General features: G+C 57.4%; 2 protein-coding genes across 6 annotated transcripts in view; one reads left to right on the top strand and one right to left on the bottom strand.

Annotated features, from left to right (window-relative positions):
• The first annotated feature begins 247 nt into the window (after positions 1 to 247).
• ELAC2 (elaC ribonuclease Z 2) lies at positions 248 to 16,266 on the top strand. Its single transcript, XM_038742836.1, has 24 exons — positions 248 to 409; positions 6,552 to 6,602; positions 6,687 to 6,757; positions 8,289 to 8,353; positions 8,570 to 8,627; positions 9,381 to 9,449; positions 9,723 to 9,875; positions 10,691 to 10,749; positions 10,958 to 11,016; positions 11,106 to 11,178; positions 11,427 to 11,539; positions 11,897 to 11,995; positions 12,361 to 12,499; positions 12,590 to 12,675; positions 12,759 to 12,871; positions 13,315 to 13,411; positions 13,676 to 13,814; positions 14,074 to 14,112; positions 14,231 to 14,340; positions 14,449 to 14,548; positions 14,625 to 14,745; positions 14,834 to 14,912; positions 15,273 to 15,417; positions 16,033 to 16,266. The coding sequence occupies exons 1-24, from the start codon at positions 267 to 269 to the stop codon at positions 16,252 to 16,254; spliced, it is 2,403 nt and encodes an 800-aa protein (XP_038598764.1). The 5' UTR covers positions 248 to 266; the 3' UTR covers positions 16,255 to 16,266.
• A 4,796-nt stretch (positions 16,267 to 21,062) lies between these two features.
• Positions 21,063 to 24,181, bottom strand: part of MAP2K4 (mitogen-activated protein kinase kinase 4) — a 69,175-nt gene continuing 66,056 nt past the window's right edge. For all 5 annotated transcript variants that reach the window (XM_038742842.1, XM_038742841.1, XM_038742840.1 and 2 more), the window contains 2 exons: positions 22,991 to 23,036; positions 21,063 to 22,899 (listed from right to left, as the gene is read on the bottom strand). In XM_038742842.1, the coding sequence (XP_038598770.1) occupies positions 22,786 to 22,899; positions 22,991 to 23,036 (160 nt within the window). In that variant the 3' untranslated portion in view covers positions 21,063 to 22,785. The remainder of the gene's footprint in view (positions 22,900 to 22,990; positions 23,037 to 24,181) is intronic.

The following is a 24,181-nucleotide window of genomic DNA, read 5'->3' as shown; positions in this document are numbered from 1 at the left end:
TCACGCGGCGGGGGGCGGCCGATTGGTTGGGCTCGGTCACGTGTTGGGGGCCGGCGGGGCTCGGTCAAGTGTCGGGGGCGGCCGATTGGTTGGACTCGGTCACGTGCTGGGAGCGGCCGGTTGGTGGGGCTCGGTCACGTGCCGGGGGCCGGCGGGGCGTCGGTCACGTGGCGGGGGGGGGTCGGGCGGTGCGGTTGCCGGGGCGGTGCGGGGCTCGGATGCGGTTGCCGGGGCGATTGTGCGTGTCGGCGCTGAGGGTCCCGGGGATGCCCCGGGGGGCCCGCGGAACCGCCGCCGCCGCCGCCGCCGCCGCCGGACGGCCCGGACCCGCCACCGTCTACGCGCAGGTGGTGGCGGCCGGAGGCGGCGGCGCCCCGCCCGCCCTCTACGTCTTCTCCGAGTACAACAGGTACAGGGACACACACACACACACACACACACACACTCACACTCACACACACTCACACACTCTACCCCCAACCACAACCATAACAATAACAATCCTGGTGGTGTTTGGTGTTTGTATCTATGTGTATATGTTTGTACTCATTTATTACTCTATTTATTTATTTACTTTATTTGTGCATATCTATTCTATTTATTTTATTTTGTTAGTACGTTTGGTTTTGTTCTCCGTCTCCCCCTTTTAGACTGTGAGCCCACTGTTGGGGAGGGACTGTCTCTAGATTTTGAGCCCCTTCCTTCCTCTCCCCCTCTCCATCCCCCGCTTCTTACCTCCTTCCCTTCCCCACAGCACCTGTATATATGTATATATGTTTGTACATATTTATTATCCTATTTATTTATTTTATTTGTGCATACCTATTCTATTTATTTTATTTTGTTAGTACGTTTGGTTTTGTTCTCCGTCTCCCCCTTTTAGACTGAGCCCACTGTTGGGTAGGGACTGTCTCTAGATGTTGAGCCCCTTCCTTCCTCTCCCCCTCTCCCCCTTCTTACCTCCTTCCCTTCCCCACAGCACTTGTACATATGTATATATGTTTGTACATATTTATTACCCTATTTATTTGTTTATTTTATTTGTACATACCTATTCTATTTATTTTATTTTGTTACTACGTTTGGTTTTGTTCTCTGTCTCCCCCTTTTAGACTGTGAGCCCACTGTTGGGGAGGGACTGTCTCTAGCTGTTGAGCCCCTTCCTTCCTCTCCCCCTCTCCATCCCCCCCTTCTTACCTCCTTCCTTTCCCCACAGCACCTGTATATATGTTTGTACATATTTATTACCCTGTTTATTTATTTTATTTGTACATACCTATTCTATTTATTTTATTTTGTTACTACGTTTGGTTTTGTTCTCTGTCTCCCCCTTTTAGACTGTGAGCCCACTGTTGGGGAGGGACTGTCTCTAGATTTTGAGCCCCTTCCTTCCTCTCCCCCTCTCCATCCCCCCCTTCTTACCTCCTTCCTTTCCCCACAGCAACTGTATATATGTTTGTACATATTTATTACCTTATTTATTTATTTTATTTGTGCATACCTATTTATTTTATTTTGTTAGTACGTTTGGTTTTGTTCTCCGTCTCCCCCTCTTAGACTGAGCCCACTGTTGGGTAGGGACTGTCTCTAGATGTTGAGCCCCTTCCTTCCTCTCCCCCTCTCCCCCTTCTTACCTCCTTCCCTTCCCCACAGCACCTGTATATATGTATATATGTTTGTACACATTTATTACCCTATTTATTTGTTTATTTTATTTGTACATACCTATTCTATTTATTTTATTTTGTTAGTACGTTTGGTTTTGTTCTCTGTCTCCCCCTTTTAGACTGTGAGCCCACTGTTGGGGAGGGACTGTCTCTAGATTTTGAGCCCCTTCCTTCCTCTCCCCCTCTCCATCCCCCCCTTCTTACCTCCTTCCCTTCCCCACAGCACCTGTATATATGTTTGTACATATTTATTACCCTATTTATTTATTTTATTTGTACATACCTATTCTATTTATTTTATTTTGTTAGTACGTTTGGTTTTGTTCTCCGTCTCCCCCTTTTAGACTGTGAGCCCACTGTTGGGTAGGGACTGTCTCTAGATGCTGCCAATTTGTACTTCCCAAGCGCTTAGTACAGTGCTCCGCACATAGTAAGCGCTCAATAAATACGATTGATGATGATGGTAAGCGCTTACTAGGCTCCGAGCACTGTTGTAAGCGCCGGGAGGGGATGCAAGGTCAGCAGGTGGGCCCACGTGGGGCTCACACACTCATTTTCCACATGAGGGAACTGAGGCCCAGAGAAGAATCAGAATAATGACGGGATTTCATCAATCGTATTTATTGAGCGCTTACTATGTGCAGAGTACTGTACTAAGCGCTTGGAAAGTACAAATTGGCAACATATAGCGCTTATATTGGTTAAGCGCTTACTAGGTGCTGGGCACTGTTGTAAGCGCTGGAGGGGATACATGATGGTCAGGCCTTCCCACAGACTCATTTTCCAGATGAGGGGACTGAGGCCCAGAGAAGAATCAGAATAATGACGGGATTTGTTAAGCGCTTACTAGGTGCCAAGCACTGTTCTAAGCGCTGGGGGAGGATACAATCAATCAATCGTATTTATTGAGCGCTTACTGTTTGCAGAGCACTGTACTAAGCACTTGGGAAGTACAACATCTAGAGACAGTCCCTACCCAACAGTGGGCTCACAGTCTAAAAGGGAGAGACAGAGAACAAAACCAAACATACTAATAAAATAAATAGAATAGATATGTACAAGTAAAATAAATAAATAATAAATAGAGTAATAACTCATTTTCCAGATGAGGGAACTGAGGCCCAGAGCAGAATCAGAATAATGAGGATTTGTTGAGCGCTTACTAGGTGCCAAGCACTGTTCTTAGCGCTGGAGGGTGGGGAGGGGATACAATCAATCAATCAATCGTATTTATTGAGCGCTTATTGTGTGCAGCGCACTGGACTAAGCGCTTGGGAAGTCCAAGTTGGCAACATCTAGAGACGGTCCCTACCCAACAGTGGGCTCACAGTCTAGAAGGGGGAGACGGAGAACAAAACCAAACATGCTAACAAAATAAAATAAATAGAATAGATATGTACAAGTAAAATAAGTAAATAAAAATAGAGCAATAAATAAATAAATAGAGTAATAACTCATTTTCCAGATGAGGGAACTGAGGCCCAGAGAAGAATCAGAATAATGACGGGATTTGTTAATCAATCAATCGTATTTATTGAGCGCTTACTGTGTGCAGAGCACTGGACTAAGTGCTTGGGAAGTACAAGTTGGCAACATCTAGAGACAGTCCCTATCCAGCAGTGGGCTCACGGTCTAAAAGGGGGAGACGGATAACAAAACCAAACATACTAACAAAATAAAATAAATAGAATAGATATGTACAAGCAAAATAAATAAATAGAGTAATAAATAAATAGAGTAATAACTCATTTTCCAGATGAGGGAACTGAGGCCCAGAGAAGAATCAAAATAGTGACGGGATTTGTTAATCAATCAATCGTATTTATTGAGCACTTACTGTGTGCAGAGCACTGTACTAAGCGCTTGGGAAGTACAAGTTGGCAACATATAGAGACGGTCCCTACCCAAACATCATCAATCGTATTTAATGAGCGCTTACTATGTGCAGAGCACTGACTAAGCGCTTGGGAAGTACAAATTGGCAACATATAGAGACAGCCCCTATCCAGCAGTGGGCTCACAGTCTAAAAGGGGGAGACGGACAACAAAACCAAACATACTAACAAAATAAAATAAATAGAATAGATATGTACAAGAAAAATAAATAAATAGAGTAATAAATAAATAGAGTAATAACTCATTTTCCAGATGAGGGAACTGAGGCCCAGAGGAGAATCAGAATAATGATGGGATTTGTTAAGCGCTTACTAGGTGCCAAGCACTGTTCTAAGCGCTGGGGGGGATACAAGGTGATCAGGTCATCCCACAGACTCATTTTCCAGATGAGGAAACTGAGGCCCAGAGCATAATCATAATAATGATGGTATTTGTTAAGCACTTACCATGTGCTGAGCACTGTTCTAAGTGCTGGGGGGGGGATACATGGTCAGCAGGTCATCCCACCTGGGGCTCCCAGTCTTCATCCCCATTTGACAGATGAGGGAACTGAGGCCCAGAGAATAATACTAATATTGTTGGTATTTGTTAGGCACTTACTACATGCCTCCCAAAGTCACACAGCTGACAATAATACTAATGATGGCATCTGTTAAGCGCTTACTATGTGCCAAGCACTGTTCTAAGCTCTGAGGGGGGATCCAAGGTGATCAGGTTGTCCCACGGGGGGCTCACAGTCTTCATCTCCATTTTACAGATGAGGGAACAGAAGCCCAGAAAATAATAACAACATTGGTATTTGTTAAGCGCTTACTATGTGCCAAGCACTGTTCTAAGCGTTGGGGGGGATACAAGGTTAGCAGGTCGTCCCACGTGGGGCTCACAGTCGTCATCCTCATTTTACAGATGAGGGAACTGAGGCCCAGAGAATAATACTAATATTGTTGGTGTTAAGCGCTTACTATGTGCCAAGCACTGTTCTAAGCACTGGGGGGATACAGGGTCAGCAGGTCAATCAATCAATCGTATTTATTGAGCGCTTACTGTGTGCCGAGCACTGTACTAAGCGCTTGGAAAGTCCAAGTTGGCAACATCTAGAGACAGTCCCTACCCAACAGTGGGCTCACAGTCTAAAAGGGGGAGACAGAGAACAAAACCAAACATACCAACAAAATAAAATAAGTAGAATAGATATGTACAAGTAAAATAAAGAGTAATAAATATGTATATAAATATGCAATATGTAAATAAATAAAATAGAGTAATAAATACGTATACTAATAAATATAAGTATATAAATAAATAGGTCGTCCCAGGTAGCGCTCAGTCTTCATCCCCATTTTACAGATGAGGTCACTGAGGCCCAGAGGACTAAAGGGATTCGCCCAAAGTCACACAGCTAACAATAGTAATAATGATGGCATTTGTTAAGCCCTTACTATGTGCCAAGCACTGTTCCAAACGCTGGGGGGGGGGGGGGGGGGGAATACAAGGTCATTGGGGGTCAGAGAGCGTGGGTTCTAATCCTGGCTGTACCACTTATCATCCATGTGACTTGGGGCAAGGCACCTCCCTGGGCCTCAGTGACCTCATCTGGAAAATGGGGATGAAGACTGGGAGCCCCACGGGGGACAACCTGATCACCTTGTAATAATAATGGGATTTATTAAGCGCTTACTATTCATTCAGTCGTATTTATTGAGCGCTTACTGTGCGCAGAGCACTGTTCTAAGCACTGGGGAGATTACAGTGTGATCGTGTCATCCCATGTGGGGCTCAGCCTTCATCCCCATTTTACAGATGAGGTCACTGAGGCACGGAGAAGTCAAGGGACTTGCCCAAAGTCACACAGCCTCACCCCAATGCTTAGAACGGTGCTTGGCACATAGTAAGTGTTTAATAAACACCAGCTTAATTATTATTGTCATTAATTATTATTGTCATTTTTACCCCATCATCATCATCATCAATCGTGTTTGTTGAGCGCTTATTATGTGCAGAGCGCTGTACTAAGCACTTGGGAAGTACAAATTAGCAACATATACAGTCCCTACCCAACAGTGGGCTCACAGTCTAAAAGGCGCTTAGAACAGCGCCTGACACATAGCGCTCAGCAAATAGAAGCGTGGCTCAGTGGAAAGAGCCCGGGCTTTGGAGTCAGAGGTCAGAGGTCATGGGTTCGAATCCTGGCTCCGCCACATGCCTGCTGGGTGACCCTGGGCAAGTCACTTAACTCCTCTGAGCCTCAGTGACCTCATCTGTAAAATGGGGATTAAAACCGTGAGCCCCACATGGGACAACCTGATCACCTCGTATCCCCCCCAGCGCTTAGAACGGTGCTTTGCACATAGTAAGCGCTTAACAATTGCCATCATTATTATTATACCCTCACTGTTGTCAGTGATGGCATTTATTAAGCGCTTACTATGTGCCAAGCACCGTTCTAAGCTCTGAGGGAGATACAAGGTGATCAGGTTGTCCCACGGCGGGACATCCCCATTTTCCAGACGAGGGAACTGAGGCCCAGAGAGTAATAACGGCAACAGCGGTAATTCATCATCATCATCATCATCATCAATCGTATTCATTGAGCGCTTACTATGTGCAGAGCACTGTACGAAGCGCTTGGGAAGTCCAAATTGGCAACATATAGAGACAGTCCCTACCCAACAGCGGGCTCACGGTCTAAAAGGGGGAGACGGAGAACAAAACCAAACGTACTAACAAAATAAAATAAATAGGATAGATATGGACAAGTAAAATAAATAGAGTAATAAATCTGTATAAACATATATCCAGGTGCTGTGGGGAAGGGAAGGAGGTAAGAAGGGGGGGATGGAGAGGGGGACGAGGGGGGTAATTATTGCTATCGTCGTCCCTAAGCGCTCGGGAGAGTCACCACTACAGTGTAATAGACGCATCCCTTGCCCCCCGTCCCTTCCTCCCCGGGGGGCACTCACTCAGTCCTCAGGGGTGGTCTCTCCGCAGGTATCTCTTCAACTGCGGCGAGGGCGTCCAACGGCTCATGCAAGAACACAAGTGAGTGGGCCCGGCCCTCGGGGGGACCGGGCCGGGGTGGGGGCGGGCCGCCGGCCCCCCGCTGAACGCCTCTCCCCCCCCCAGGTTGAGGGTGGCCCGCTTGGACAACATCTTCCTCACCCGAATGCACTGGTCCAACGTCGGGGGGCTGTCGGGTGAGTGGGTCGCCGGGAGGGTGGGAAAGAGGGGCAGCCAGGTGCATTTATTGGGCGCCTCCAGGCTGCACAGCGCTGTCTTTTGCACGGGGACCGTAGAGCGGAGTGGGTAGGTTTATTACACTAGTAATAACGATGCTGGCATTCGTTAAGCGCCTACTAGGTGCCGAGCACTGTTTAATCGATCAATCAGTCGTATTGAGCGCTTACCGTGTGCAGAGCACTGTACTAAGCGCTTGGGAAGTCCAAGCTGTCTTAGGCGCTGTGGGGAGATACAAGGTGAGCGGGTTGTCAATCAATCAATCAATCAATCAATCAGTCGTATTTATTGAGCGCTTACTATGTGCAGAGCACTGTACTAAGCGCTTGGGAAGTACAAATTGGCATCACATAGAGACAGTCCCTACCCAACAGTGGGCTCACAGTCTAAAAGTCCCCCGTGGGGCTCACGGTCTTCGTCTCCGTTTTACAGATGAGGTCACTGAGGCCCGGAGAATATGAGGGTGACGATGGTGTCTGTTAAGCGCTTAGTATGTGCCGAGCCGGGGTAGATACAGGGGCGTCGGGTGGTCCCACGTGGGGCTCGCAGTCTTTAATCCCCACTCTACAGATGAGGTCACTGAGGCACAGAGAACAATAGTGCTAATGATGGTGTCTGGTAAGCGCTTACTATGTGCCAACCACTGGGGCAGATCCAAGGTGATCAGGTGGTCCTACGTGGGGCTCGCAGTCTTTAATCCCCACTCTACAGATGAGGCCACTGAGGCACAGAGAACAATAGTGATAATGATGGTGTTAAGCGCTTACTATGTGCCAAGCACTGTTCTAAGCGCTGGGGCAGATCCAAGGTGATCAGGTGGTCCCACGTGGGACTCGCAGTCTTTAATCCCCACTCTACAGATGAGGCCACTGAGGCACAGAGAATAATAATGATAATGATGGTGTCTGTGAAGCACACGCACCGTGCTAAGCGCTGGGGCCGATCCCAGGTCATCAGGTTGCCCCACGTGGGGCTCACAGTCTTTAATCCCCATTTTCCAGATGAGGCAACTGAGGGCCAGAGAAGTGACTTGCCCAAAGTCACGGAGCCGGGATTAGACCCCACGACCTCCGACTCCCAAGCCCGGGCTCTTTCCATCTAGAGGGAAGACAGACGTTAATCTAAGTAAATAGATTCTAGATAGGGACGTAAGTGATTTGTGCCCCGAGTTCCCCAAAACCAGGAATCAACCAAATCGACGCCCTTCTCGGCTCGCTCACCCTCGCGGGCGGGGAACGGGTCTGGTTATCGTCCCGTTGGGCTCTCCCTGGCGCTCAGTACAGCGCTCCGCCCATGGGAATCCCTTGCCAGACTTTAAGATCCCTAAAGGAAAGGGGTCCCGTCTGTGCCCGCATTCGGCCTAGTCACGCTCTGGTCAAAGCCCAGTCGGTACCGTGGTCCGACCGGAACGCCGAGCGACCCGGCGGCGGGCGGAGCGGGAGATCTGCCCGGGAGTGACGTTGGCGCTTCTGATTTCCGTCCCCCCGACAGGGATGCTCCTCACCCTGCAGGAGACGGGGCTGGTCAAATGCGTGCTTTCCGGACCCCCGCAGCTGGTGAGTCCTTGGGCGAGCGCGACCCGATCCTTGCCCCCGGCTCCGTCTGCCCGCCCAAACCCTCGGCCTCCCCGCGCCCGCCCTCTTCCAGGACGGCTCTTCGCGTCCCCGGGCTTGAGTCGGCGGCAGCCGAGCCTCGGGGGGTGCGGACTCGGGCGGAGGGGCCGCGAGGACCGCCGATGGACGGCGAGCTCTCCGCGGCCTTTTCCTTTCTAGAAAAGTTACCTGGAAGCCATCAAGATATTTTCCGGTTCCTTGAAAGGGATAGACCTGGGTGAGTTGCGCGGCGGCCTTCCGGTCAGCCAGCTCGTCCCGGGCCCCGCGGAGTCCCTCCGTCCTGGTGCGCCAGCCGGGTCGGGAGGGGTCTCCGATGCGAGGGAGAGCGGGAAGGGGACCCGGGGGTCCCCCGGGTCCCGGGAGCGACCGGTTCCAGAATCCCCCGCGATCGTTCCCGCGGCCAGATGGGGAACAAGCCGGAGACAAGCCAGGGAAATGGGGCGGCGGGCAAGCCGCAGGCGGGATAATCGCGTTTATTTAACCCATTTTACGCGAGGGTATAAGATGATAAGATTACGTTGCCAACTTGTACCTCCTAAGCGCTTGGTACAGCGCTCTGCACATAGTAAGCGCTCAATAAATACGATTGAATGAGTAATAAGGTCAGACTCTCCCACACGGGATTCACAGTCTTACAGAGGGGTGGGGGAGACGCCTATCTTCTCCCTGTCGAGCACAAAAGGAAACCGAGGCCCGGAGAAGTTTAGGCGGCTCAGTGACTCAGCGGGCAAGTGGCGGAGCCGCGACTAGAACCCGATTCTCCCGTCTCCCGGGCCGCCCCGGCCCGCCTGCCCGGCCGGTGGAAGGGTGGCGGGAATATTTAAGCAACATGTGTCACACCGAGCCTAGTTCTCCGGGCGGGAATGTTTGAGGGCTTCAGTGGCCTTTCCCGCTGGGGTTGCCGAAATTCCCCGGGGGCTTCCGGGCTCGTCGGCTCCCCTCGGGGCTCCATGCTCTCCGTGTCTCCCAGCCGTGCGGCCCCACTCCGCCCCGGACTACCGAGATGACACCATGACCGTATTCCAGGTGCCTATTCAGAGTAAGTACGGCCAGGCTCACGGGCCAGAGTCCCGGGGTGGGGGTCCGCTAGCCGTGACCCGAGACGGGCGGGGAGCCGACCCCATTCCTCGACCCCGAGCGGTCGGGAATCGCTGAGGCGGGCGGGAGGAGGGCCGGGGTGGGGGTGAGGCCGGGCTGTTCGCCGTGAGGACCGGATTCCCAGTCCCCGGGGCCGTAAGGAGGCCGACGGACCGATGGCCGGAATCTCCCGGCCGCGGGCTCCGCCTCAGTCTCTCCCCCGGCCCCACGTCAGGCAAGCAGGGCTCCGGCGAGCAGGCCCAGCCCCCCACCAGCCCCGAGAGGGCCCTCGGCGAATGCAGCCCCGACGGCCGAGCCGGCGTGGAGTCGTGCGAGGACGGGCGGTGTTCTCCAGCGGACCGTCGACCTTCCTCTCCGGACGTCCCAGGTAGGGCCCGGAGCGCCGACCCAAAGGAGCGCTCCCCCCCGCCGGGCTCCCCAAACCAAAGGCACGGCGAGGTGTCCGAGCCGCAAGACCGGAGAATATCTCGGTCCTGGGTAATCGCTTCCTTTTTGGGTTTCTTTTTTCAAGCCACGTCTGCGAAGGGAGGGTGAGCCTAAATACCAATGGTCGCGGTGTTTACTCACCTTGAATTCTGTGCCAAGCGCTGTGCTCAACTCTGATGTGGCCGCAGAGCGATCAGACCCAATCCCTGCCCCGCACGGGGCTGGCTAACGGTCTTATGTGGGCGGGGCTTTTGTAGATGAGGAAACTGAGGCACGGAGAAGTGAAGCGACTTGCTGAGGGTCGGGATTAGAACCCAGACCTCCCGAATCCGAGGCCCAGACTCTCCCCACTAGTGCAGCCTTGTTTGCCGAAGCGGCGGCCGGAGCGGGGACCCTCATCGAGCCGGAGACTCGATCTCCGGCGTGCGCCTTCCTGTCAGGGAGAGAAACCGCTCGGGTCAGGCCGACGGGAAAGCTTTTCCGGGCAGTTCCGGATCCGGGCCCCTCCTCGTCCTCTTCCCGGGCATTTGAGCGCCCAGGAAGCAGATCCACAGCCCCCGTCCTTCCCCGCAAGGAACTGGGTTTTAAAACCTCCACCTGTGGGCAGGGATCTAAGGAATCCCGTAGCTCGGGAGCCGATAGGGACGACAGGTGGAAGCGCTTTGTACTTCCCAAGCGCTTAGTACGGTGCTCTGCACACAGTAAGCGCTCAATAAATACGATTGATGATGATGATGATGACGTTTTGGCTTTCAGACGGCAACCGGGCGTCGGAGGGCCGGGACCCGTCTCTGGTGGTGGCCTTCATCTGCAAGGTAACAGGCGGCCGGAGAAAGGGGAGCCGCGTCTTCCCCGCGACCCGACGCCGTCCCGCTCGCCCACGGGGATTCCCGGCCTCCTTCCGAACTCCTGGAAGCCCGGGCGCTCGGAAGCATGGCCACCTCCCCGATGGGCGGGCGGGGGCCCGGGGAAGCCGCGCCCGGCCGAAGGCAGCCCCGTGACCGGCCCGTTTCTCCCTGGCAGCTTCACCGAAGAAAGGGAAACTTTTTGGTGCTCAAAGCCAGGGACCTGGGCCTTCCCGTGTGAGTGTGAGAGGGGACGGGGGAGGGCTCCTGCGACGGGGGGCGGCCCGGGGGGGCCGCGTTGGACCTGGCGTCGCCGTCCCTTCCAGGGGCACCTCGGCCATCGCCCCCATCATCGCTGCCGTCAAAGACGGGAAAAGCGTCACGTTCGAAGGGCGAGAGGTGAGAATGGGTCTCCTCGGGCCGGCGACCCCGGCCGTCCCCCCAGAAGGCGGTCCGTGGGGTGGGCGCGGGCCTTCCCAGGCTCCCGAACCCCAGGGGTGCCCGGTGACGGCGGAGGGTTCCGAGGAAGACTGGCTGGGGGGACGGTTCGGGCCCCGGGCCGGCGTCCGGAGACCCCAGCGGCCGTAGCCCGGCCCCTCGGCCGCCCCGCCCCGAAGCGCGCCTGAAGCGGATGTCCCGTCTCGCAGATCCTGGCCGAGGAGGTGTGCACCCCCGCCGATCCCGGCTCGGCTTTCGTCGTGGTGGAGTGTCCGCACGAAGGCTTCGTGGAGCCCATCTGCGAGAACGACAGTTTCAAGAGGTGGGTGGGGGAGAGGGGGCCGGCCGGTCCCTTCGGAAAGCCGCGCCCCGGCGGGGCCCGGGAGCCAAGCGGCCGACGGAGGGGGGATAGAAGGGAAGTCTTCTTCCTTCCTTCCCCCGGAGCTAGTCGACGCCCTTCCCGCCTCTCCCCCGGCTGCCTAGGAGGTAGGGTCCGACCCGGGCTGGAGACACGAGGCCCCGCCGTCTTGGAATCCGGTCCGGCCCCAGCCCGGATCGGAAGGCGGCCTCGCTCCGGCCCGGGGGACGGGGAGAAGACGGCGGGCCTGGGGTCGGAGTCCGGGCGAGGAGCGGGTAACTCTGAGCGGCCGGGGCCGCTGAAAGCCCCCTGCTCTTTCAGGTACCAGGAGGGGAAGACGGAGGCCCACGTGGCCCTGGTGGTTCACCTGGCCCCGGAAAGCGTGCTGCAAGACAGCCGTTACCAGCGGTGGATGGAGAGGTGCGAGGCTCGGGACGGGAGTGGCGGTCGGCCGCTGAGGCTCATTGGAGGGGCGGGGCGGGGGCGATCCGGTGGATCGCACCACGAAGGGGTGGCCGTTCCCCTTTGCTAGGTAGGCCTCGTGCCCTTTGACCTTTGCCCGGGGTCCGGGTTGAGGCGACCTCGCGTGAGCCATCGCTCCGAGCGGACGGGACGGGAAGCCGCGGCGGTTGGGGCCCGATCCGCTCAGCGTTGGGGCTTTGGCTCCTCCCTCACCGTCCGCCATTCCCGGGATCTGCCTCAGGCCGGGCGGCGGCCCGGAAGCGCCCGGGCGGAGCCGGGGCGGCCGGGACGCCCCCCCGGCCCTGACGTCGGTCACCCGGTAGGTTTGGCCCCGACACGCAGCACCTGGTGCTGAACGAACGCTGCCCTTCCGTCCACAACCTCCGAAGCCACAAGTTCCAGGCCCAGCTCAACCTCATCCACCCGGACATCTTTCCCCTGCTGGCCCGCTGCCCCGACCAGGTAAGGGCCTCCAGACGGAGCCCCGGACGGCCCGCCGCGGCCCGCGCCCCGGCCCGGCCCCCTGAGCCCGAAGGCCTGTCTCCCCTTCAGGAAGCCCCCCCGACGCTCGGGGTGCCCGTGGTCCGCGCCGAGTGTCTTCTGAAGTACCAGCTGAGGCCCAGGCCGGAGTGGCAGAGGTGCGGGGCGGCGGCGGGGGGTGGCCCGGGACCCGGCGGGTGGGCTCTGCCCGGCCCGGCTGCTGGAGATCCCGCTCCTCTAGGGACGCCTGCATCGTGTGCGACCACAGCGAGTTCGTGGCGGAAGCTCTGCAGCTGCCCGACTTCGAACAGAGGGTGAAAGAGTGCCGGGAGAGCGTGGAGAAGACCGCGGCGGGTGAGTGGATGGCGGGCTTGGAGGGCTGGCCGGGGTGGCTTAGGGTCTGGAAAGCGCCCCTCACCACGATTCCCCTTCTCCGGGGGGACTAGAAGGGTCGCCACCCTCCTCCTCCTTTCCGCCCTTCCCCAAACGTGGAGGGGGAAGCTGGGCCCGGAGGGAAGTCTGACGTTTCCGGAGCTTCCCCCTTTTCCTCGCCTCTTTTCTGGAAGAAGCGAGCCGATAGCCGGCGGTCCTGGTTGTTCCAGCCTTTGAAGCAGCGGGTCCGCCACGGGTCGCTGCCAAAGGGATTCACCCCTTCTCGGGATTCCAGGGGACGGGGGATTGGAGACACCCTGGGATCGGGAGGTGGGAATTTTGTCGTTTCCAACCTCCCCGAGGCGGGGCCGGTGGGCGGATGACGGTCCCGGGAAGGGTGGCCCTCCTCACGCCCGCTCTCCTAGGCGAAGGAGCCCGGTATCCGGAGGTCGTCTTCCTGGGCACGGGCTCCGCCATCCCGATGAAGATCCGCAATGTCAGCTCCACCCTCGTGAACCTGAGGTGGCCGGCGGAGGGGGCGGGAGGGCGGGCTGCGGGCCGGATCCTGGTTGGGGTGGGCCGGCCCGGCTCCCGGGGCGCCGTGGCGGAGAGCCGGGGATCGGGCCGCTTCCCTTCACCTGCCGCCTAACCGAGGAAGATCGGGGGGTGGGAGCAGCCCAGCCCCGGGAGGTGCGGATTTTTAAAGCGCCCGACGGGTCGGCCTCCCCGCCGGGCCGCCCCGTCCCCCGCCTCGGTCTGACCTCGTGTCCACCTTGCCCCCCGCAGCCCCAGCAAGTCCCTGCTCCTGGATTGCGGGGAGGGGACCTTCGGCCAGCTCTGCCGCCACTACGGGGATCGGGTGGACCCGGTGTTGCGTGGCATCGCGGCCGTGTTCGTGTCCCACATCCACGCTGACCACCACACGGTGAGGGGCCCCCTTGCTCCGAACCCCAAAGATGCCCGTCCCGCCCCCCGATTCTCGCTCCCCAGTCATCCATCTCCCGTCCCTTCCGAGGCCTCTGTTTCCCAATCTGTAGAACGGGGACCAAACACCTGTTCTCCTTCCCCCCTTAAGGATGAGGATCGTCCCCGGGAGCGTGTCCGCCCCAGTGCTCCGCGGAGCGTGTGGCGCGCGGTAGGCGTCGAAACTTTGCCACAATTAATTGGTGCGTGTTGCTCTCCAGGGTCTGCTCAGCATTCTGCTGCAGAGGGAGCGGGCTTTCGTAAGTAGCGGCCGCTCTGTCGGGAGCCCCTCGGTTTCCCCGCCTGGGCCTCCCCACCGTGGCGGTCGGTGGCCGGATCCACCCCCGCCGTCCCCCGGACACACGCGTACGCTTGCAGGAGGCGCTGGGGCGGAGGCCGGACCCCCTGCTCCTGATCGCCCCGACCCAGGTCATGGCGTGGCTGCAGAGCTACCACGACCGGTGCCAGAAGATCCTGGGCAACGTCAAGTGAGTGTCAAGGCGGACCGGGCGTCGCGGGGCATCGCGATGGGTTCGCGGACCGCCATGGGGCTCGTGGTCGCCGGCTCCCGGACGCGCGCTTCCCTCCCTCCTCAGGATGATTCCTGCCAAGTGGCTCCGGGCGGGCGTCGAGGTGCCCTCCCAGGCGGGCAAGCGGCTGGTCGCTTCCCTGCTGGAGCAGTACGACCTGGAGCAGGTGAGGAGGGGGGCCCCCGCCGCGGCGGGCCGGGAGGCGGCGGCGGGACCGTCCTGACCCCCGCGTCCCGCCTCAGTTCCAGACCTGCTGGGTCCGCCACTGCTGGGACGCCTACGCCTGCGCCCTGGTCCACAGGTCGGGCTGGAAGATCGTCTACTCGGGCGACACCATGCCCTGCGACGCTCTGGTCGACATGGGTGAGGATCTGGGGCGCCCGGGGGCCGGAGGGGCTGGCGGAGCCCGCCCGCCGCTGACCCCGGGGCCGCCCCGCTTGCGTCTCCTCAGGCCAGGGAGCCACGCTGCTCATCCACGAGGCCACTCTGGAGGACGGCCTGGAGGCGGAGGCGGTGGAGAAGAGGCATAGGTGGGAGCTGCCGTGGCCGGCCCTCGGGCCCCTGCCGCTGGGGGAAGGATGGGAGGCATCGGTCGGGGCCCCGTTCCTGGGGGACGGGTGGGCAGACGGGCGCCCGATCTCACCCGGCCCTTTCTCCACTCCACGGGGCCTTCCGGGACTCGGAAGTCATTGGAGGTGGTGGGAGGGGGGGTGGGAGAGTTATTTTTCCTGGAAGGCAGTGGGCTGATCCCGGCGCCAGATCCTGGGAAGGGATCAGAGGTGGTCCCGGGGTGCGGGGTTCCCCGGAGCCCCCACTAGTCCTCGGATTTCGGCCAGGAGGCTGCCCCCCGGAACCCCGGGGCCGCTGACCTCCGGGCCGCCCGCCTCCAGCACCACATCCCAGGCCATCGGGACCGGACTGCGGATGAAGGCGGACTTCATCATGCTCAACCACTTCAGCCAGCGGTATGCCAAGATCCCCCTCTTCAGCCCCGACTTCAGCGAGAAGGTGGGGGTCGCCTTCGACCACATGAAGGTACGGGCTCGCGTGACCTCTCTTCCCTTTCCCTCCCACCCTCTCCCCCACTCAATCAGTGATATTTACCGAGCGCTTACCGTGTGCAGAGCGCTGGACTAAACACTTACATTGGGGGGACGGTACGGTAGGGAGACCGGATCCTTGCCCTCTTCCTTCTCCCCGTCCTCGTCTTCCCGTCTTCTCTTCCTCACCTAAGTTGGGAAAGCCCCCCGCTTCGGCATCCCAGGGAATCTGCGCCGGCTTCTCTGAGCCGGGGGCAGCGCCTAGGAGGGGAGTCATTCATTCGGTCGTATTTACTGAGCGCTTACTGCGTGCAGAGCACTGGACCAAGCACTTGGGAAGTACAAGGTAGCAACGTATAGAGACGGTCCCTACCCAACAACGGGCTCACAGTCTGGAAGAGGGGATGGGGAGCGGCGCCCGCGCGGGGTGTTAGACTGAGCGTGTGCCTCGGTCTCTCCCCGAGGCCCGAGCCCCCTGGGGAATCCGGGGCAGATGGCCGGCGGATTGACGAGAAGCGTTGTCCCCTCCGCCGCCAGCGTCTTGGAGTCGCGGCCCCCGACCCGGCGGTTCCCTGCCGACGGTCATAATACGCCCGCCTCCCATCACCAGGTCTGCTTCGGGGACTTCGGGATAGTGCCCCGCTTGGTGCCCCCGCTGAAGGCCCTGTTCGCGGGAGAGCTGGAAGAGATGGAGGAACGGCGAGAGAAGAGGGAACTGCGGCAGCTGAAGGAGGCCGTGCTGGCCTTGAAGCGGGCCGGGAGCCCCGGGGAGAAGCGCGGCCCGCCGGAGGACGCCGGCCGGCCCCGGGGCAAGAAGCTGAAAGCGGAATGAGGACCGGGGGCGGGTGGGACCCGGCTACGGGAGGGCGGGGGGCGGCCCCGGTGCCAAATAAATGCCCGCCGTGCAGCTGGCGACTCATCCTCGGTCGGGGGGGGTGAGGCCCATCCTCGACCAGGGGCGGGCTTGGCCGGCTTCAGCCGCAGGGCCGGGCCCGGGCCTCCTCCCGCGACCCCGGGAAGCGGTAACCGGGAGGTTGGGCCGGGGCCAGAGACCAGAGTTAGCCACTCCGCGCCTCTCGTTCCGGTCAGCCGGGGCCGAGAGCCGGGTGGGAAAACCAGGGAGAGAGTGCGCTTTTCCAAGTGATAATTGGTTGGCAACTTGCCCCGCCTTGCCTCGGGTCAACAAAAAAGAGCAACGGTGGTTTTTATCGAATCGAGAATCAGATGGGACGCGGTCCTTGTGTTGGTGATCACTGATGGTATCTGTTAAGCGCTTACTGTGTGTTAAGCACTGCTGATTTCAAATTAATCAGGTCAGACACAGTCCCCGTCCCACTTTGGGCTAGCTGTCTAAACAGTAGGGAGAACAGCCCCGAGAGTCAGGAGGACCTGGGTTCTAATTCCGGCTAATTCTAATCTTAATTCCGGCTCCGCCACCTGTCTGCTGTATGACTGTGGGCTAGTCATTTCACTTTTCTAGGCCTCAGTTACCCCCATCGGGAACGGGGATTAAGGCCGTAAGCCCCGTTAGGGACAGGGAGTAAGTCCAACCTGACTAACTTGAATCTACCCAGCGCTTAGCGTAGCGTCTGGCATGTAGTAAGCCCTTAAAGTCCACTTAAAAAAAGGAAAACGGTATTCATATCTGTCGAAAAGGGTGGGAGAAGTATTGTATCCCCTTTGTGCAGATGAGAAACTGAGGCGCAGAGAGGTTAGGCGACTTTCCCGGGGTCCCACAGCTAGCGGGGCCGGAATTAGAACTCGGGTCTCAGGCCTCCTGGGCTTGGGCGAAGGAGGATATGTAGTGCGGTGAGAGCCAGGTGCCTTAAATCCAGTGGTCGTTACGAGCGGGGCGGGGGGGTCATGTCCGCTAATTCTGTTGTATTGTGCTCTCCCCGGTGCCAAGTACAGCCCTCTGCACATAGTAAGTGCTCAATAAATGGCACTGAATGAATGGTCAGGGGTGTCTACTTGATGCAGAGAGGGATGGGCAACCACGGGGGCGGGGGGTAGGGTAGAAAGAAAAGAGCGGATTCTGGCGATGCGGTGGTGCGACTCCATAGATCCGCAACAGAACGATTGCGGGCGGAGACGGGGCCTTCTGGGAGAGACGCGTCCGTGGAGTCGCTTTGGGTCGGAGGCGACTCCGCGGCATAAGGCGAAGACCAGATGGTGGAAGTGACGGGATCTGGAGACTGAATGCGTCAGCTATCAAGGAGAATGCCGAGGTTATGAGGCCAGGGGGATGCTGGTATTGGAAAGCGGGAAGGAGGGCGGGGTTTGGGTGGAAAGATGAATTCCGTTTTGGATTCGTGTTCCGTGTTCAATTTGAGGCGTCGGTGGGACGGCGGAGCAGGGCTATCCCGAAGGCAGGAGGAAATGCGAGATTGCAGAGAGGGAGATCGGGGCTGGAGGGGTAAACTTGGGGATGAGAAGCAGAGTGGCCTAGTGGATAGAGCAGGGGCCCGGGAGTAAGAAGGACTTGGGTTCTAATCCTGGCTCTGCCACTTCACTGCTGGGTGACCTTGGACTGGTCATTTCACTTCTCTGGGCCTCCGTCTGTAAAACGGGGATTCATTCTGTTGTGTTTATCGAGCGCTTACTATGTGGAGAGAACAGTGGAACGGTAAGCAGACACATTCCCTGCCCACTATGAGATACGTTATTATAAGTAAATTACTGATACGTGCATGAGGGCCGTGGGGATGAATAAAAGGAGCAAGGTGGGATGCAGAGAGTGGGAGAAAAGGAAAGGTGGGGAGGGTCGTTGTGAGATTTGAGGAGGGAGGATTTCCAGGCCAGGGCATGGACGTGGGCGAGGGGTCGGCAGCGACATGGACGAGAGCCGAGATACGGTGAGAAGATTGGCGTTAGAGGAACAAAGGGTGCAGGCTGGGCTGTAGTAGACGAGCGGTGATAAGAGGGGGCAAGGTGATTGCTTTAAAGCCCACGGTGAGGAGTTTCTGTTTGATGTGGAGGAGGCTGGACAACTACTGGAGGTTCTTGAGTGGAGAAACAGAAAAACACATGTTTTTGTAGAAAAATGATCCGGTCAGCGGAGTGAAGTACGGCCCGGAGTGGGGAGAGACGGGAGGTCGGCAAGGAGGCTGTTACAGTCATCAAGGTGGGATAGGATAAGTGATTGTATTAATGCGGTAGCAATTTTGGTGGAGGAAAGGGTGGATTTTAGCCCTGTTGCGAAGGGGGAACCCACGGGGTTGAATCCGAATGAGAGAGAGGGGTCAAGGACAACGCCAAGGGTATGGTGCGATGGCAGATCGGAGCGGGTGGAGGAGAAAACTGAGGAACAGGAAGGACTGGGAAGGGTTGGTGAGAAGCTGATGGTCCGGGGATCTGGCTCTTCCTCTCCCGCGTTCCTGACTCCGGTTTCAGGTGTAGACGCGGCCCCGCTTTGAGCTGGGGGAATCCCCCTGCCCCCAAGTAGAGACGAGGATCCCTGGGCGGCCGTCCTGCGGGGCGGCCATCCCGGCTCCGTCTGCCCCTGGGGAAGGGGAAGACGGGTCTGGCGCGCGTTCCCTGTAATAATAATAATAATAATGATGGCATTGATCAAGCGCTTACTATGTGCAAATCACCGTTCTAAGCCCTGGGGAGGTTACAATCAATCAATCGTATTTATTGAGCGCTTACTGTGTGCAGAGCACTGTACTAAGCGCTTGGGAAGTACAAGTTGGCAACATATAGGGAGAGTCCCTACCCAACAGTGGGCTCACAGGCTACAAGGTGATCAGGTTGTCCGACGGGGGGCTCACAGTCTTAATCCCCATTTTCCAGATGAGGTCGCTGAGGCCCAGAGAAGTGAAGTGACTCGTCCAAAGTCACCCAGCCGACAAGTGGCGGAGCCGGGATTGGAACCCATGACCTGTGGCTCCAAAGCCCGGGCTCTTAGCCCGTAATCACCGTTGACGCTGTGGAAACCCCAGCCCCTGTGGCCAACCCCAGCCCCCGGCACTCAATCCAAACTTTTACGCCGTCCCGCGCCCAGAGAGACACAGACGGGGTCGCCATCTCTGAACCAAGTCCCTGGCTCGACAAACTGGGCGTCACTGGTGGTAACGATGGGTGTTCATCGAGCGCAAGACACTGCATTGAGCACTAGGAATAATGATAATAATAATAACGGCGTTTATGAAGCGCTTACTATGTGCAAAGCACTGTTCTAAGCGCTGGGATGGAGCAGGAGAAAGGCGGAAATGAAACCAGCCCAAGGGGGCCGGACGCCATCTAAAGATACATCGAGCATTTCCTCCGAACAGGCATCGGGACAAACCACTCTCGTCTAACGGCGTCCGGCCCATAGCGACTCCGTGGACACAGCTCTCCCGGAACGCCCCGTCTCCGGCTACGATCGTTCCGGTAGCGGATCCCGAGAGTTGTCTTGGGAAAAATGCGGAAGCGGTTGACCGCGGCCTCCCGCGCGGTCAACCTGACTCTCTCCCAGGCCGCTGCTGCCCAGCGCGGGTGAGTTTTTCCTGCCTTCAGCTACGGAACGGGTAGGCCTCAGTTTGCCCCTTCCCTCCCGTAGCCGAGCCCGTTAGAGAAGCGGCGTGGCTCAGTGGAAAGAGCCCGGGCTTTGGAGTCAGAGGTCGTGGGTTCAAATCCCGGCTCCGCCCACTGTCAGCTGTGTGACTTGGGGCAAGTCACTTAACTTCTCTGTGCCTCAGTTCGTTCATTCAATCGTATTCGAGTGCTTACTGTGTGCAGAGCACTGTACTAAGCGCTTGGGAAGTCCAAGTCGGCAACATCTGTAAAATGGGGATTAAGACTGCGAGCCCCACGTGGGACAACCTGATCACCTTGTATCCCCCCGGCGCTTAGAACAGTGCTTTGCACATAGTAAGCGCTTAACAAATACCATCACTATTATTATTATTATTATTACCAGAAACTCTCCAGCTGCCATCCCGAGAGGATTTGGGAGAGCGACAAAGCGCTCAGGGGAAAGAAAACGTGACTCCAGTTCCCGCCTCTCCGGGACCACCCCGACCACAGATAGGTCTTCATTCACTCAATCGTATTAATCGAGCGCTTACTGTGTGCAGAGCACTGTACTAAGTGCTTCACGCCCGCCGCGTCCGCACGACCAGGCCCCCCCCGACTCTTCATCGTGGCCCAGTTCTACTTGATGACGATGATGGCATTTATTAAGCGCTTACTATGTGCAAAGCACCGTTCTAAGCACCGGGGGGATACAAAGTGATGAAGTTGTCCCACGTGGGGGCTCACAGTCTTCATCCCCATTTTACAGATGAGGGAAATGAGGCCCAGAGAAGTGACTTGCCCAAAGGCACACAGCTAAGTGGCGGGGCGGGATTTGAACCCATGACCTCCGACTCCAAAGCCCGGGCTCTTTCCCACTGAGCCACGCTGCTTCTAATTCTGGGCAACGCTCCCCTTGTACAGCCTAGAGGCAATTCCCGCGACTTTCCGCTCGCCTCGCGATGCCCACCGCGCACATCCGACCCTCTCCACCCGACCGGATCCTCCCCCCCCGCCACCCACCCAAGAACGTGGGCGACGCGAAGCCCCCGGAAAGGCCGTTCCCTCCACCCCCACGGCGTCGGGGACCCCCCGGCCCCGCTCACGGAGTATCCCCCAGTAGCAATCCGGCCCCCCTTTGGGTTTCCATTTTATTTTCGAACAAGTTCATAAGTTACACGGTGCATAGTACAGAGCGAGATCGTCGACGCTAGGCCGAAGCGGACCGGAGGGGGACGAGCCGCAGGGCTGGACGTGTCGGGGCGCGTTTTCCCGCCCCGACACATCTGCCCTTCGAAAATGAAAATAGCAAGCTCACCATCACATCCTAGATTTATTACAACCGACCCGCAGGCGAAGGCTAGCACTATGACATAAACACTGGGGTTCCAAGTAGAATACCTTAAATAGCGGAGGAGGAGTCAAACCAGGATATAGGATAAAATATTTCCAAGCTCTGAGAAGCGGTTAGGTTACTGAGCTCCATTTTACGGACAGATAAGGCAATATCCCTGCACGTTAGCTTCTTGATAATTTTTATACATTTTTCTATGGTACAAGAGGAAAAAAAAAATAATCAGAGTTCACAATGCAGAGTTCTTACACTATTTTCACAGTCCGTGAACACTACACACCTTTTATTTTTTGATAAAGATACACTGTAATAAACTCCTTGCCCTTAATAGTTTATAATAATCTGTGATTAATATGCTAATAAATCGCCTTTACCTCCGGTCCCCCTCGACGCGGCCCCCGTCCACGGCCGAGACCCCTCTGACCCGTGGGGACCGGACCGAGTCCTCCGTTGGTTTTTAAAACCCTTCCCCGGACGGGCGCGGGGGAGAGGATGGGGGGAGTCCCGGGGCTCCTCGGAAGACGGGGGCGCGGAGGGGGTCTCCGGCCCCCCGTTCCGCCAGCGGGTCCCCGTCGCCCGGGCCGAGTGCCGACCGACCGCCGAGCTCCGGACTCGGTGTTTGTACACGAAGAAAGGGATCAGACAGAGCCGAGGGGTCACAGGTACTCACACGCTCTCCGGAGCAGCCTCAGCCAGGCACGGGAGGAGGCCGGGAACGACAGTTCGGACATTTGGTCTCGGGGCGTTGGAAGGAAACTTGCCCCCGTCGGCCCCGAGCTTGGGTCTGCCCTCCCGCTAAAGGGGGGCGGCTGGGCAGACCCCTGGAAGGGGAGGGCGCGAGGCCCGGTGGGATTAATGTGGGGTGCCCACATTCACTCCCCGCTCCGAGGTCCGGGCGGGAGCATCTTCCGGACGGCTCGCCGCGTCGGCCTGCCTCCCGCCGGCGGGCTCCCCGAGGTGGAGGGGCGGGGATGCGCTCCGTCCCGGCTCCGAAGACCCTCCCCTCGGCCTCTCTTCCCCACAGCGTCGTTTTTGGTAGAGAAAACAGTCCGCTCGCTTTCCTCACCCTTCCTCCGGCCGCCCTATTGCACTTTGCGAAGGAAACGCCGGGTCCTCCTCCGGCCTCGCGGGGCCCAGGGCGGTGATGGAACCGGGGGGTTCTCCGCGGGCGCCCGCCAAGCTCCGGCGGAGGAGGCCGTGGCCCGGGAAGACGCCCCGGAGTCAAGAAGCCGCGGACAAATCAACTGTACTTACGCTCGCGGTTCACGGGGGAGGAGACGGGGATGGCAGGCCTCAGACCGGCACGGACACTGGGAGAAGAGGTGAGGGGGTGGCACTTTCCAAGGGGTGGGAAGACACGGATGTGGGGGCGACCCGACACCCCTGTCGTCCCCCAGTTGGGGGGGGGGGGCTTCAAACAGGGTGGGAAGAAGGGGTACGGTTTGTGTGTGTCGTGTGTGTTGCGTGTGGACGCGTGGCCCGGCCGGCGGCCCCGTGGCCTAGTCGGGATCAATCCACGAACATGGGCGAGCCGGGCGAGGCCGGCATCCGGTCCAGGATCTTGCAGACGTAGCCGGCCACTTCCACCGCCCGTTCCTCGTACATCAGGATGAAGGTGTGTTTCTGCGGGGGCCGAGCGGGGCGTTGGGCGTCAGGGGCCGCCGCCGCCCGACGGATCCCCGCTCCCCGCTCCCCCGACCCCCCCCGTACTCACCAGAAGCTCTTTATATTTTGGCCTTTTGGATTCATCCTTTGTAAGGCTGAAATAATAATCACGATGGTACTCGTTAAGCGCCTACTCTGTGCGAAGCACCGTTCTAAGAGCCGGGGGGGGGGATACGAGGTGATCAGGTTGTCCCCCGTGGGGCTCACGGTCTTCATCCCCATTTTCCAGATGAGGGAACTGGGGCCCAGAGAAGTGAAGTGACTCGCCCAAAGTCACACAGCTGACAAATGGCGGAGCCGGGATTCGAACCCATGAGCTCGCGCTCCCAAACCCGGGCTATTTATTTATTTATTTTACTTGTACATATTTATTCTATTTATTTTATTTTGTTAATATGTTTGGTTTTGTTGTCCTTCTCCCCCTTCTAGACCGTGAGCCCGCCGTTGGGTAGGGACTGTCTCTAGATGTTGCCAACTTGGACTTCCCAAGCGCTTAGTACAGTGCTGTGCACACGGTAAGCGCTCAATAAATACGATTGAATGTATGAATGAATGAATGCCACTAAACCACGCTCCTTCTCAATAACAATAACAACGATGGCATTTGTGAAGCGCTTACTATGTGCCGAGCACTGTACAAAGCACTAGGGTAGATACAGTGCAGCGTGGCTCAGTGGAAGGAGCCTGGGCTTTGGAGTCAGAGGCCATGGGTTCGAATCCCAGCTCTGCCAATTGTCAGCTGTGTGACCTGGGGCAAGTCACAACTTCTCTGTGCCTCAGTGACCTCATCTGTAAAATGGGGATTAAGACTGTGAGCCCCAAGTGGGACAACCTGATCACCTTGTAACCTCCTCAGCGTTTAGAACAGTGCTTTGCACACAGTAAGCGCTTAATAAATGCCATTATTATTATTATTATACAGTGCTTTGCACATAGTAAGCACTTCATAAATGCCATCGCTACTACGCAAGGTCATCGGGTTGTCCCACGTGGGGCTCCTGGTCTTCATCCCCATTTTCCAGATCAATCAATTGTGTTTATTGAGCGCTTACTGTGTGCAGAGCACTGTACTAAGCGCTTGGGAAGTCCAAGCTGGCAACATATAGAGACGGTCCCCACCCAACGGCGGGCTCACAGTCTCGAAGACTGTGACAGATGAGGCCTCATAAATGCCATCGTTACTACACAAGGTCATCGGGTTGTCCCACATAGGGCTCCCGGTCTTCATCCCCATTTTCCA

Source organism: Tachyglossus aculeatus, unplaced genomic scaffold (genome assembly GCF_015852505.1).
Source record: "Tachyglossus aculeatus isolate mTacAcu1 unplaced genomic scaffold, mTacAcu1.pri scaffold_1_arrow_ctg1, whole genome shotgun sequence".
In the NCBI taxonomy this organism is placed as follows: domain Eukaryota; kingdom Metazoa; phylum Chordata; class Mammalia; order Monotremata; family Tachyglossidae; genus Tachyglossus; species Tachyglossus aculeatus.
The sequence above is the reverse complement of the archived record's forward strand: the minus strand, read 5'-3'. Positions and strand labels throughout refer to the sequence as shown.

What these genes read in the sequence shown, in the direction of transcription:
- ELAC2 (XM_038742836.1), top strand. Translation starts at nt 267, where the DNA reads ATGCCCCGGGGGGCCCGCGGAACCGCCGCCGCCGCCGCCGCCGCCGCC. An exon ending in GAGAACGACAGTTTCAAGAG is followed by an intron (nt 11,540 to 11,896) that starts GTGGGTGGGGGA and finishes CTGCTCTTTCAG; the next exon opens with GTACCAGGAGGGGAAGACGG. An exon ending in TCCACGCTGACCACCACACG is followed by an intron (nt 13,815 to 14,073) that starts GTGAGGGGCCCC and finishes GTTGCTCTCCAG; the next exon opens with GGTCTGCTCAGCATTCTGCT.